General features: G+C 50.1%; 1 gene segment (V, D, J or C); it reads right to left on the bottom strand.

Annotated features, from left to right (window-relative positions):
* Nucleotides 1–7,616: 7,616 nt before the first annotated feature.
* On the bottom strand, nucleotides 7,617–15,270 carry LOC128781275 (T cell receptor beta variable 13-like). The segment is given in 3 exon segments: nucleotides 7,617–7,975; nucleotides 15,031–15,084; nucleotides 15,192–15,270. Coding segments are annotated over 3 exon segments (492 nt in total).
* Between the last annotated feature and the right edge of the window lie 172 nt (nucleotides 15,271–15,442).

Here is a 15,442-nt window from a genome sequence, read left to right as displayed (position 1 = left end):
GTCCCTGCTCAGGGCTCGGGTGCTTTGGGTGAGAGAGCCGAGGTTTGCCCCTCCTTTTGCTCTGTTGAAGGACTTGCCTGTGACGTCACTATTATGTTGTTTCTGTCTTTGTTGGCCTCAGTAGGCACACTGGCATCCTAGGACAGGATCAGCTGGTCCTGTGTTCCCTGTTCTGTCCATTTTCCTATGAGCAGGTGCAGCTGGCTGTGCTGAGTTGGACACTTAGGGTACAGGGCAGGTGTTCATCTGCACAGGTTCTCTTTGCCTCAGAGTAGATGCTCCTTCCTGAACACCTGGTTTGGGTTTTCCAGGCTCCTCACTGAAGCCACATCACACTCTCCACCAAGCACAGGCTCAATAGAGGCCACCACTCATGCAAGGCCAAGTTCATTGTTTCTTGCTTTGAGAAACACGCCAGCATATCCATTAAGGAAAAAGCTATGATGAGTGAACTTGTGATTCATCAGATAATTTCCCTAATGCAGGCACCAAGCTAAGTCTATCTTCATGAGCCCTCCCTCTCCCACAGAGGACCAACAGCATCTCACTCTGTGGATCCACAGCGCCCTCAAGTGGCCACTTGTGCAGCAGCGCTATTGACAATGCCAGAGCTGGCCAGGTTCTAAGTGAGTCATGGAAGAACCCCCAGGACTCTGCACAGCTTCTGCTGATTTCTTGTGTACCTTTCTCGGGCTCACTCTTTCCCTGTGGTGGTGAGGGAGGCATGCTGCCTTTTTCCAAAACAGGAATAAAAATTGTAAATCTCATCAATGAGTGTTGTAGGAAAGAGGTCGCCATGCATGCAGCTGCCCAGGGCAGGGGTGGCAGGACCTGAGCAAAGCTCTCTCTACCCAGTGATTCCTGGGGAGCACCCATGGTGGACTCCCGTCAGCCAGGAAATCTCCTCAGCAGCTGAAAGAAACCCTCTATGAAGAAAGTACTACCTACTTATATATTTTCTTTTCTGGGGAATCACTCTGCTCAACTCCTTTGCTCTTTCTGAATTACTTCTCTCTCTGCGTTATTAATTTGTAGGAATATTCTATATTTTGGATACATGTCCTTTTTCAAATATACAAGTATATATATTGTGTGTATACGTACTTTCGCATAGGTACATATATATTTTAATATCTTTTAATGAATATGATTTTAAAATTTTATAAAAGAAACATGTGCTTTTAGAGATGAGAATACTTTTTGTCTAAGAAATGTTTGCCTAACCGAACATCAGGAAGGAAGGTGCTGTACTTCCTTTCAGAAGCTTTTAGATCGTTGTGAATGCTGACCCGTCTCACAGTCACTTTGTTTATGGCTCAGTCAGCCAACTCTTTCTGTAAAGAGTCAGGTAAATAGTTTGGTTTTCTGTCCCAGACACTCAGCTCTGCCACCGGCTCGTCAAGGCAGCCAGAGACAGTGTGTACCGGACGGAGGGGGCCCGTGTTCCCATAAACTTCGTGTGTGGGCGTGGAAATCAGAGTTCCCTATAATGTTCCTATGTCGCAACATATTATTCCTTTTATTTTCATCAACCAGTCAAAAATGTAGACAATCTTGGTTAGCTTCTGGTCCCTAGAAGGGCCGGGAGAGGCCAGTTATGGCCCACTGCGCTTCCTGGAGTGAGGTAGGGATTGAGACTCATTATTTTTCCCTACGGATACGGGTTTTCCAGCACTATTGTTGAAATGACTATCCCCCCTTTCGTGCTACCTTTAGTGTTGGATCTGGGGATGCCTGTGTGCATCTTTACCTTACCGCAGTCTACCTTCAGAAATGTTACTAACCCTAGATTTTTCACAGATGCCCTGGATTGGGGAAGGGTGTTTCCTCTTACTGCTAATTTAAGAAGAGTTTTTATCAGGAACAGATGTTGGAATGTATCACATGTTTTTAAGCATCTATAGAGATCGTCATATGATTTTTTTACATTTTCGTGTTTGAGATGTGAAACTTCCTGGAGGTGGTTTTAAATGTCAACAGTCATGACTACATAATGCTGAGAGAGACCCCCTGGGTCATGGTCAGTTCTGCTTTTTCACTGCTGCGCTTGATACGCTGGGATTCTAAAGGCTTATTAATCTGTGTTCATGAGGGATATTGTCTGTAGGGATATTTCTTTGGTTTTCTTGTTTTGTTTTGTTTTGGTAATACCTTTGTTTGATTTGGGTATCATAGTGGGGGCTCAGGATGAGTAGGGAATTATTCCCCGATTTTCACATTCCCACTAAGGAGTCCTCTAGTAGCATCCTATCACTTTTTATAAGTTTTATTTTCATTTCTACTAGTTAAAATTCCTTTAAATTTACTTTTGATTTCTTCTTTGCTCTGTGGGTTATTTAGAAGATTGTTATTTAGTTTCTAATATTTGGGATTTTCCTAGAGCTCTTTCGGTCATTGATTTCTAATTCAGCTCCTCTGGGTTCAGGAACATGGTTTGTGTGATTTGAATTCTTTTAAATGTATTGTTACTTATTTTACGGCCAAAGTCCATAGTTTATCCTGTTACATAATCTGTGAGTCTTTGGTAAGAAGGTGCATTCTGCTGCTGTTGGGCAAACTATCTGTAAATGTCCACAAGGTCAAGGTGATCGATAATGTTCTCTATGTCTTCTGGATCCTCACTAATTTTTTTTTTGGGGGGGGGTCAAGTGTTCAATCAATGAGTGACAGGCGTCGAAACATCTGACTGTAATTGTGAATTTGTCTCTTCTTGCCTTTTTGGCTTCAGTATTTCGAAGCTCTGTTTTTACATGCATACATATTTCTGATTGCTTTGTCTTCTTGATCAATTAGCCCTTTTATCATTAGAATATGACCTTTGTTGTCTCAGACGATGGTCTTTGCTCTCAGATTTGCTTTGTCTGATGTTAACATCGCGGCTCCAGCTTTCATCTGCTTAGTGGTAGCATGGGATATCTGTTGCATTCCACCTGTGAGTCTTTATGCTTCTAGTGCGTGCAGCTGCAGTAGGTGGAATGCATCTGCTTTCTTTCTCTTTTATTCAGTACCACAGTCGATGCTTTTGAATTTGGGCATTTGGACTATTTACATCTGATGTACATATCGTTCTGGTTACCTTCATGTCTGTCATTTTGTTCTTTGTTTTCTATTATCATATCTGTCCCTTGTTTCCTTGACCTTTATTTCATGCTTTCTTGTGTATGAATTAGGCATTTTTATAATAATTCCATCTCTGTGTTTGTTGGCCTGTGGGCTATATAACTCTGTTTGTTATTTCAGTGGTGGCTCTAGAGTTTGCAGTTAACACCTCAGCTTTATCACAGTCTCTACCCTGCACTCAGATCAGGAAGACCTCACAACGCTAAGATATGCACCCACTATCTGCTCCCGGTCTTGCTGTTGTCCTCGCACATTTCGCTTGTGCCCACGGAAGTCCCCCCTTATCTGCAGTTGCGCTCTCCAAAGATTCAGTTTCCTAAGGTCAACTGTAGTCCCAAAATATTAAATGACAAATTCCAGAGAAAAAGAATTTAACCCTTTTCAATATGCGTCATTCCGAGTAGCTAGCTGAAATCTCACACTGTCCTGCTCTGACAGTGCAGGGTGCGAATCACTCCCTTGCCCAGCGTCTCCACCCTGTGCACTATGGCTGCCCCTTACTCACTTGGCTGTCTGTGTTATCAGACTCACTGTCGTCATGGTTGGGCAGTGCTTGAGGTCCAGTCACCCTCATTTTACTATAGTGTCCATGACATGCAAGGGTAGTGATGCCGGCAACCAGATCTCCAAAGGACATCCTGTCAAGTGATTCCTCCAAACTGAAGGGTGATTATGCTTAGGGAACAGGATACATCAGCTCCCTCATACCATCAGCTGTACAGGCATCCACTGGGTCTTGGAAAATGTCCCTCCCAAAAAAGCGGAGATCACTCTAACTATTATTTGGATCTTCTTTGAATTACTTCCCTTTAAAACCTTCTCAACTAGGGTTTTCATTAAACCAAGCTACGTTTAAATTCTAATACAGGTAGGCTAGAGAAGAAGGAAATTAAATATGGCATGACTGCAGGATTGTCAAGAAAAATAAGAAAACTCTATGTGGACAGACATAAACGTGCATTATTGTGCATGACCACACTCATGAATGATGACTCCATGACGGTTTTCACAAGGAGCCTAATTTATTTACTTTTAAGGCTGGTGGCTGCATGTGGCCAAACAGAGCGCTGCATGGCTGCACACACGTGGGTTTGTGAGCAGGGAGGCAGTGACGGTGCCACACTGTGGTTGCACTGCTGGCACAGAGGTACACGGCCGAGTCCCCCGGCTCTGCAGGCTGGATGCTCAGAGTGGAGGAGGAGCTCTCAGATCTCACAGCAGAGAACCGATTGTTAGGCATCCCGGACGTGTCCACGGGGTCATTGTTTCGAAAGTACATCAGAAACTTCGGGCCTTGCCCTAGCATCTGTTGGTACCAGTAAAGAACAGTGTGGCCAGAAATAGGATCACACCGAAATGTCACATTCTGTCCCCTCTTGGTGACCTTGTGCCTTGGGGACTGAGAGACTCCAGCCTCTGTGTGACCTGAGGACACAGAAGATAACAATAGAAGGAGGAAAACAATTGTAATCGTCAAACACACACACAAACACACACTGAAGCTACTTGGTTTTCTGAGGACTCACCGGCCCCCAGGAGACATAGGGTTGCCCAGCAGAGGAGCCGGGCGTCCATGGCAGGGTCAGGACAGGATTGGGAGGTTGACCAGGCCAGGTCTTGTGAGCAGGAGCAGAGGAGGAGGGAACACGTCTTGTTGCCCAGGGCCGTTCCCATAGTGACATCACTGCCTCTCTCAGTCCCCTCCACCTCAGGGACACGTGATGTATATGAGAGCACACTTGGGTGACTAGTGTAATAGTTATAAGCTCCTTTTACAACAAAATCCATGCACAGCTGTCACTTTGGATGTGCGCTGTCTGGATGCCGAGGTCTGACACTGAATCTCATTCACCTGTCACCCTGGTCGGCTGGCATTTTCACGAGGACATGTCCGTAGCATCATCCATACACCACACAAAAGGGAGAATCATTGTCTTCTCTGCAATTAGGGATCTCCTGGGAGCACCCTGTTCTCTCACCATCCCGTCCAGTCTCCCGTCACACATGCTCAACCTTGTCCCTTTGTAAGGAGAGGGTGGGTGTTAGGCTTGACTCGGCTTTGCCCTGGATGCAGTGACATACTCAGAGACACACAGATGGAGCGATGCCCTGGGAACATCTCAGTAGAAAGCTCCTGTTCCTTCTGTGGCTCATGACTGAGTGTCCCCTCTGTGCTCATTTACTTCCATGTACTATTATGTCTGCACAGCCCAAGGAAAGCCCTTTGTCCTTCTAAGTCCCCGTGCATTAAAAAAGTTTCCCGTAGCTTCTTTCCAGAACAAGACCCAATGTCATTGGCCTGCAGGACACCTGTGTGTGATCCAAAAGTGGGCAGAGGTGCGTCTGATTACTGATGACAGCCCACCTGACAGGCCCTGACTCAGGCTGGTGACAAGAAAAGCCAGAGCTGGGGAAGCACCATCGCAGCTACTGGAGCAGCTGCAGAGGACAGACAGACAGCCAGCATAGGTGGACACCTGTGTGTCTCAGGCCCAGGGTTTGGTCCCAGCCTGGCAGACACTGCCCTAGAGGGCGACCCCAGCATACACAGAGGGTCACCCTGCAGGCGGGGGCCACTCGGGGCTCCAAGGTGTAGGTGTCTGCACAGGGCCCCCTGAGTCCGGGGGCTGGGCCACCCCCAGCCTTTCCGTGCAGACAGGAGGTGGCCCAGCAGCTCTGTGGATTCACTGCTGGTGCAGAAGTACACAGATGTCTGAGAGGGGGTGGCGGCCCAAAGCATGAGAAGGAAGTCTTCTCTTTTTGATCTAGAGACACTGTACCCATCGTGGACCTCTCCTTTGTCGGTGACCCCAGCACCCCCTGAGCAATGGATCAGCCTCAGACCGTGACCCAGGTCCTTTCTGTACCAGTACATAGCATTGTGGTTCAACTCCTGGGCATACCTCAATGTCACCATGTGTCCTGTGGTCAGGACCTGGAATGTCGGGGTCTGGGTGACAACAGCACAACCCAGACCTGCAGGGAAGACAGTGCTGCATCCAGATGCTGCATCCACCAGGGAGCGGCTCGGTGCTGGGCCTTGGACCTCTCCCCACAGAGGGGCCAGCCCAGGCCCACCTACAGGGAGGAGACACAAGGACACCCAGCACAGGAGGCCACCTCTCAGGGCAGGAGCCAGGCCAATGCAGGGTCCTGCTGGTCTGTGGGTGGCTGGACAGGAACAGGGTTCCCAGGGAGTCTATGAGGTGACACTCTCACTCTCACTGCCTGGGCCCAGCGCCCACTCGTTACAAGGGGACACGCCACCTCCCAGAGCATCAGATCAGAAAGCAAAGTGCAGGCACACAGCTCACAGTGAGAAGAGTGCTGTGACTGAGCTGACTGGAGTTCTGCCCTTGTTCCTGCCCCCTGTGCACGCAGGGTGTAACCTCGGGTGCTTCGCCCTGTCTGCAGGTCTCCATGACGCCCTGTCTGCTGGGTGTACCTGTCCCTGTGCTCTCCCATCTGAGGGAAAAGCCTGATGGCTTCCTGGTGCCTTTAGGACTCTTGGGTCCCAAGTCATCCCTCAGCCTCCTTTTCTGCTTTGCTGGTCGAGCAGCAGCCCCTCACTGTCCCTCCTCCCACAGTGACCCTCCTGTTTCTGGTGGCCAAACCTCAGGGGCAGGCTGGTCAGCCCATGAGGATGTTGGCTCTGTTTTCTGTCCATTCCTCAACAGACGAGACTCCCGCCAAATGTCCCAGACACCTTCAGAGTCACCTGACAATGTGCTTCCCATGTTCATGGTGAGGCCGCGGTCAGCACATGCAGCCTAGGACAGCACCTACCTGAGCACCTACCTGTGTGGTGCTCAGCGCTCTAGGTGGCCTGCTGCCCCCTAGGGTTCCAGCTATGTGATAGACATGGGGACAGGCACTTGCCTCCAGCATGAGAGAGAAAAGTGCCATATTAAACTGAGACATTGTTCCATGGGGAATATCTCCGTGAGAAGGATTGCTGAAGTTAATAAGAAACATAATGAGTCTTTAATCACTTCTACCTAATCTACCCACAGTCCCATGCTTTGCAGGACCCTGAACTTGCTTCAGGGCTCTGGACAGCTCCAGGCGACAGCCACAGTGCAGGAAACTGTGCCTTTCTTTGTTGTCGTCATGAAGGATCATGAATATTTGTTGCCTTGAAGTGAAATGTTCCTTGAAGCTGTCAGGGAAAGGTGGACAATCCCAGATGCTGTGTGATTCCCGAACCTGTTCATCTAAACCTGGACAAGGGAAGCCAATGTGGGCACGGTGCTGGGAGAGGTGCAGGGTGACAAATCCACAGGTGTGAGGAGCAGACTTGAGTGATGTCTTGCTCCTCGGGTTATGAAATATAGACCCAGGAACATTAGTTCCCATCTTGTGTATCATCAGGACAATGATACTGAAGCTGCGTGATGCCTGTGAGCATCAAATCCCACCCCATCTGTAAGCAGCAGAATGGTGCTGGGGAAAGGCTGGCTGCACTCCTAGCTCTGAGCCTGTCTGGCTGGCAGCTGTCACTTCCTGAGTGGGGCAGAGTGTTTTTGTGCAGGCGGCTGCGGATCCTGCAGGGCTGTGTCAAGGCTGCTGGCACAGAGATAGATGGCTGAGTCGTTCAGCTCCAGTGAGCTCGCAGTCAGCTCAGAGTGGTGGCGGTCACCAAACTGCTTCACTGAGAACCGATCGGGCAGGTTCCCTTTCTGTAGCTCTCGCCCACTGGAATACGAAACAAGGAAATCAGGACCCACGCCCTGGGCCTGTTTGTACCAATACACATAAGGGTGTCCAGTGATATAGTAACATGTCAGCGTCACTTGCTGTTTTCTTGCTTTGGTCACATGTTTGGGGGTCTGCGTGACTCCTGAGTCCACTGGGCCTGTTGGGAGGAGACAGAGAAGAGTCGGGGGCAGAGCACAGGGAGCTTCCCACAGCAGCCATCACCCCCAGCTTGTGTGTCAGGGATGGTGACTCTGTGTCCAGACTTACATACAGTATCCGGGGCTTACCTGCTCCCAGGAGACAAAGGGCCACACAGCAGAGGAGCCTGGGGCCCATGGCAGCTTCCCAAGACCTTTCCCAGCTGAGGGTGGGGTCTCCTAGGGGGAGCAGTCTAAAGTTCTGAACCCCCGTGCTCTGATAGGAGCATTTGCTATGACGTCACTGCTCTGATGTTGCTGCTCTGATGGGACTCTTCTTGGGAGCTGCGCCCTGGTGCTATATACGCTTGGTGGCACCCAGGTTCGAGATTCTATGCATAGATCCATGTCTTGCACAGCCCCAAAGCTAAGGGTTACCTGTCCCCATGTCCCCACAATATTGTCCCTGCCGGCCCCTGACTGAACTAATTACCAGCCTTTGCTGCTCACCCTACTTCCATCCTCCCCCTGCAGTCTCAGGGAGATGCCTGCTTGGTGCCTCCTGAGGTGCAGCCATGTCCCCTGCTCCTGGGCAGGAGGACCCCGTGCCAGCTCCACGTGTCCCAGGACACCTCAGTGACTCCATCTGCTCCCCCCTACAGCCATGTGTGCCAGAGGTCCCTTCACTGTCCTCTCCTGGGACACCGCTGGTTTCCCACAGTCTTCAGGGACAGTTAATTCCCCATCTGCACCTGTCCCTGCCAGCATGGCTGCCTTGCCCAAATCTTCAGTGTGGGTCCTTTAACGTTTAGTGGGACCTCCCACCCATTCCATAGTTGTAGGTACATACACTGGCGACAACTGAAACCTGCCTCAACATCTGCCCACTGTTGGATCCCTGCCTAAGTCTTCTTAACCCTTTCCTGCTCTCCCAGACTCTCCCCAGAGCCCCTTCCAGCTCAATGGCTTCACAGTGCCATCTGCTGGCCAGTAACTGACATTTCATTCTTGGGTCTTCTGCCAGAGCCCAAGGGATGCTGGGAATGTCTGCCTGATCTACAGGCAGAAGATTCCAGAAGCACTATCCTTTACAGAGTATCTCAACATCCTTAACCCTAATCTCAACATTAATTCCCATGTGACCCTATTTCTTTCAGATACCGTGCTTAGTATCCCACCCGTATTCTACTTAACCACTATCACATGATATGCAGCTGTAGAGTGGGAACTTCTTCCTTAAAACCATCTTCTGAAAGGCAGAGGGAGAGAAGGGAATGGAAGGAAATAATATCTAGTCCAAAGCAAGAAGGGACACAAAAGTTGAAGTGTAAAGAGCTTCTTTTATTTCCATTGCTAAAAATAAACATAATGCAAAAAAGCAAACAGGCATTTCACGTTATCTTCAAAAGCTCAGCAAAAGACCGGGAAGATAATGATGTTACCTCCTAGATGGAGTCAAATGTGTGTGAATAAAAATGAAATTGATATACAGGTAAAATATAAGACACACGTACAGCTTGTCAGCAGCGATGGAGACAAGATGCCTACTGGGGAACAGTGGACGCTGGAGCTGAGCCCACAAAGCGCATCCACATGAGAGGAACCTGTGCCCTCTCTCTGCTCGTTAACCTCCACATAGTATTATGCGTGTCCCCTGCCCATAGCGAAGCCTTGTGACCTTCTCAGTCACCATGCAGGAAAATAGTTTTCCTATAGCTTCTGTCTGCAGGAAGATTCAGTGTCCTGGACCTTTAACACACCTGCGTGACACACAAGGGGACCTATGTGGATAGGCTTATCATGACTTCCTGCCCTAGAGACATCCCACTCAGGCTGATGACAAGAAAAGCTAGAAATAGCAACCACCTTCCCAGTTAACAGAGCACCTGCCCAGGACAGACTGACAGATGGCATCAGTGCAGACGTGTCTCTCCGAGGCCCTGAATAGACCGGGTCTGGTAGACACTAACCTAGAGGGGGTCCTCATCACACAGCGAGGGTCACCCTGCAGGCAGGGTGCCGTGGGGCTCCAAGGTGTAGGAATTTGCTCAGGGGTCACATGAATCCAGAGTGAGGGCTCCAACCATCCTTTTTGTGCAGAGAGAAGGCGGCCGTGCAGCGCTGTGGATGACCACTTCACTGCTGGCCCAGAAGTACACAGACTTCTAGGAGGGGGTGGCCGACCCCAGCGTGAGGGGAAGTCCACTGCATTCAATCTAGATGCACTGCACCCATCGGCATCCTCTCCTTTGCTGGTGATCCCAACACCCATGAGTGATACATCGCCTCAGCCCATAGCCCAGGTTCTGTCGATGCCAGGACATAGCATTGTGGTTATCAGTCTGGTGACACCTCAGCATCACCTTGTTTTCCTGTCCCTGTGACCTTGTACCTTGGGCTCTGGGTGATTCCTGCATCCAAGTGTCCTGTAGAGAGAGTGACAGAGCCTGATATTCTCATCCTACGACCAAGACTTGGCCAGAAGTGCTGGGAATTCCAGGGCAGGAAGCCCCCCTGCACCCACCTGCCCACAGGAGACAAAGAGCCACACCGAAGAAGAGCCTGGTGACCATTGCAGGTCCAGAGCAGAGTGTCACGTCTTCCAGTTCTGTTTGGGGAAACACAAGCTGGCCTCTCAGGGACTCAGTGACATCACTGTCCTTCACAAATGCTTGAGCTGCAGAGCCAAGCTGCCGCACCCCTCCCCCCCTCAGGAACAAATCGGTGACATAGAGAAAGTGGAACAGTGCAACATGGGAAAAATGTGAAAGCCACTTTTTTAAAGAAATCTTAGCAGTACCTATGCTTTCCCCCTGACTTTTGGTAAGGACATTCGTTCTTCTATGCATAACAATGCAATTTCTTATCTGTGCACTGTGCAATTTTTCATAATATTACTGGAGACTAGGAAATGTTCTCATAGCAATCCTCATACATTGGTGACTTCTCTGATCAAAAGTCACTTCAAATACGTTCTACTAGTTTTTCTTTTTGTTAAGCTCTGGATAATTTCAATGCCAGCCCACAGCGATCCTCTCCCTTAAAGAAACTAACTGATACCCAGAGAGTTCAAAGCTTCAGGGTCAGGGTCATTGGTATCTGAGACTTGTTTTACTTTGTCTCACGACTCACCCACTGGTGGGAGCCCTGCCACGCGTGCTCAGGTCTCTGTGTGCTCACAGGTAAGAGTCTCCCTTGGTTTCAGCTGTGGCCCCAGGAGACTGGACACCTATAGCCCCCTGACTGTGCTTTCTGGGAAAAAGAGAGGAGCCTTGTCAGTGACGTGGATGAGATATTCAGCCAGAGGTCCACGTGCTGCTACTTCTTATACCGGTTATGCCTCAGTGTGAGGGGACCCTGTGTCTATGACTGCGTCTCTTGATGTCATCTCGATGGGTACCTACAGTCACCCAGCAGTGAGAAGGGACATGGAGTCAGAAATCAGAGGCAAAAAAGAGGTTGAGGTATCATCACGTGGAAAGACTTCCAGCTTGGGCCTGGCAATCCCAGGATGGCCTTGCCATCCACATTTGCCACCCAAATATCCAGGACATATTTGTTCCCAGGAGACCGACAAAGGAGCTGACTTCCTCAGCTTGGACCAGTGCAAAGCACAGGAGTTTTCCGCGAGGACTCACATTCTTTGGAGTACAGGACATCGAATCCCAGAGACCTGAGGACTGTCCCACCCAGATGTGTGACCCACCCAGATGTTATTATTCTCAACAACTCCCTACGTTCTTTAATGATATAAGCACTCACCAGGAATATTTCTTCTGTGATTTATGTTTAAGTTGATTAACTGGAGTCACCTATTTGATGTTTCGGAAAATGTGCACCTCATCTCAGAGCTGTTCGGCACGTGTGTTTGCTTGCTGCGGCGGCTCCCAGCCCCGCGGCAGCACCTGCACACGGAACGTGAAGCCGGCAGACTGACCACACAGGAATGAAGGAGAATTTCAGGCTTCCTCATTTTCACAAGACCTTTCCAACATTTCTCCCACGGTTCTCTGTGCTCTTTTTCAAAGAGCACCCTACCATTTTATCAGCTTTCATCCCCACAAAGCCCTGACTGCTCTGTCCCTGGATTCCAGGGCTCATTGAAGGAATGATGAAGGGAACGAATGGTTACGTGAGTCCAGGCAGACGTGTCTTCTGTAAACATAACCCAGTCTAGTCAGTGACAAATTGGTTCAGAGAGTGAAGGGAGCAGAGACCCATGTGAGTCTGCTGGGAATTCAAAATAAAGCCAAAGGAACCGGGAAGAGATTCACTCATAGGTGTTATTGTAAGACTTTGTGTTTTTATAAGACTTGTTGGATGAATGGATAGCAGAATGAATGAAATAAAAATGGCGGTCTCTTCCAGGGAGAAGGGTCTTCTGACCGTCACTTCACTCCATCCCTGTCACAGTGTAGGCTGCGCCCAGGGGCACAGCCTGAGAGAAGGACTTAGGAGCAAGCAGTGCATTTGGGAAATGACCCCAGGAAGCAGGAGTCAGAGAGCAGGGAGGAAGAAATGGGGAGGAGAGACCAGGATGAGGTGCGGTGTTGCCACTGTGCTGGGACATCGGGAGATGGGTTTTGTTAGAACCTGCTAAGAAGCACTCGCAACACCTCGCAATCTCTCCGCCTGAGCACCGAGGCTGGAGCATTTGTCCCCTGCTCTGCCCGAATCCCCAGGAGCATTAGCACTTCTGCAGCTCTGGCTGCCCTGGAAGGCCTCGTGGGCTCCCAGGATAGAGAGGAGACCAGCGCGGACAATAGAGGGACTCCCGCTGGACCGTGACTGGGGTGCACTCGGTACCAGGTAAATGGACACAGCTTTGCAAGGAATTGTCCACCACAGCTCAGGCTGAAAGCAGAGCGGGGCCAGGATATGATGGAGGCATGGGAGGCCCCACAACGATGGCCTCTCTCTCGATGAAACTCCCTTCTCCTCTCTGCTCTGTTGTGTGATCACCAGTCACTCTGCAGCCACAACCTTCTGGAAGCATCACACCTTCTTGTATGTTAGACTTGACATCAAACAGGAGGTACTGTTGTGGGTCCCGTATCCAATTCCCCTTCAGAAACAACTCTCTGTACAATAGTTCACTCACCTAATAGATTATCGGAGGTCATTACCTGCATTTCAGAGGACTGTGTGTGGGGAACGTAGGTGAGGCAGGGAAAACTCACCCGTGCCCGCATTTACCCCGGCTCTGCACCCACTAGTGATTGTGCTGGGCTGGGAAATGGTCTCAGAGTTTACAGGCACCTAAGAACACTTGAGCCCATATTTTTTTATTAAGCAATTTGTTTTATTTGCTTGTGTGAAATCTATGCCAGATACGCATATCGGCCCCAGTTTATAAATGCAAAAACTCAGACAAACGTCTTAGTCACCAGCCCAAGGCCGGGCGGACTATGAAAAGCCAAGTCGCCAAAGCTGGATCTCTTCCCTCTTCAGCCTGTCACTGCACAGGTAGAAGCTGTTATGCCAGTGATTCGTGTCAGAGCCAGCATGTCCGAAAGGAACCCTGGGGCCAGTGTCCCCATTTTGAAGACGCCTCCCCTAGCAACATGCTGAAGAGTGGAGTGACTTAAAGCAAGGGTGGGAGTCAGCACGGCCTGTGCTGGAGTCCCAGCTTAGATTTGTGGTGCCTGTGCCTCCGTTAGCAAATTCTCTAACCTCTCTAACAATCAGTGTTCTCACCTGTAATGTGGATCACATGCCTCCCTCACAGAAAATGAGCAATAATGTGGACAAATAGGTGGGGATTGACTACGGTAGTGGGCGGCCAGCTAGGTGAATGGTGACAAAGGGGGCAAAACTAAGAAGGATAAGAGCATAAACAATAAAATGCTGGAAAAATGGTAATAAATAATGTAATTGAATTATTGCGCAAAACGAGTAAAGTCATCTGTGTTCCCCAATATTTCTCCCCGCACTCTGTATAGGGGTCCACCTTTCCTTCAACGGCTCTGACGCTCAACTGTTGTCTGCAGCTCCTCACCTGGGCAGATGTAGCAATTTCAGATTTTCTGACCAGAATTGGTGGGGTTGAGGACAGGCTGAGACCTCTCATCCTCCCCAATGCCTTGCAGTGGTTTAGAAACAAGTATTCCCAGCATGAGCTCCCAGAAAGCTCCTAGACACTCCTAGAGAGCTTCTGTTTCCCTCCTAGAATCTCCAGATAGACTGGGAATCCCCCAAATCAATGGCTCTTCCCTTAGGGGGATATCATGGCCTCGCTCTGTTTGGAACTATGAGGAACAGACAAACGTCCTCTGGCTTGAAGCTCTATGTCCTAACAGTTAGCAGGCAATCAGCCATGTACCCAAACTTGAGGTGTGGCTTCCACATCCCAGCTTAGATGCTCTTGAAATAGGAGAGAGCATACTCTGTTCTATCCCATGGACCAAGGCCTGGGCAGGACCCTGGAACCCAGGGGCTTGTTGACTTCAGAGGCGTGGGGAGGCAAGAGGGCGTGCATGGCACGTTTGGAACGTCCAGGACCTGCAGCTCCCTGTCTGTGAAATGGTGCCCTGAGCACTTCCCCCTCTGTAAACTGGACACACGGTGTCCACCAGGACCAGGCACCACAGCACACAGTGTGACCTCCACTCTGTCCCAGAGCAGGGCTTCCTGCCTGTGCTTGGAATTGCACAGGGCTGGAAGAGCTGGGAGAACATTCAGAAAGGCTATGGCTGAGCTCAGCAAGGCAGGGAGAGTGGTAGAAAACAGCTAGAAGCATCTGTGGAACTCAGCCAAGGCCATTCCCTATACTTGCAACATCCTCACCTGGAACAGGGGGCGTTGGGTACAGAAAGCCATGGGCTCTGCAGGGCTGTGTCTAAGCGGCAGGCACAGAAGTCACAGCCAAGTCTTCCAGCGGCAAGGTGCACAAGGCCAGCTCAGAGCTGTAGTCACTGAACACTTTGCCTTTGAAGCTATCAGAGGTGTCTCCTTTCCTGTACTCCTGCTGTTCCTAATACTGAATGAGGAACTGGGGGGCCTTCCCCTGAGCCTGCTGATACCAGTACACACTCGTGCCTGGAGATGGGGTGGCATTTCAGAACGGCCTCCCCACCATGGCCTTTGATGAGGTGTCTTGGGGACTGGGTGACTCCAGCAGCCACTGACGCTGTGGAGGAAGGAGACAGAGCTTGGACCAGCCCAGGAGGCAGGTGGACACTCCCACAACAGTCAAGAACACGGGATTGGAGAGATCCCACCTGAGCTGAGACTCACCTGGCCCCAGGAGACACAGGGTCATGCAGCAGAGGATCCGGGAGCCCCTGGAGGATTCAGGCAGCACAAAACTGGCCATGTCCCTCTCAGGGCTCTTGTCTTTGGGGTGAGACAGTAGAGGTGTTGCCCCTCCCGTTGCTCTGTTTGCAGGGCTTGCCTGGGACATCACTGTCTCATATCACTGTGTGTGTAGTTCCCACACACCCTGCACACCCCAAACATGATCTTTGGGCCCAGTGTTCCCCCATTCT

This window comes from Desmodus rotundus, chromosome 6, assembly GCF_022682495.2.
Source record: "Desmodus rotundus isolate HL8 chromosome 6, HLdesRot8A.1, whole genome shotgun sequence".
NCBI lineage: Eukaryota > Metazoa > Chordata > Mammalia > Chiroptera > Phyllostomidae > Desmodus > Desmodus rotundus.
This window is presented reverse-complemented; position numbering and strand designations above follow the sequence as displayed.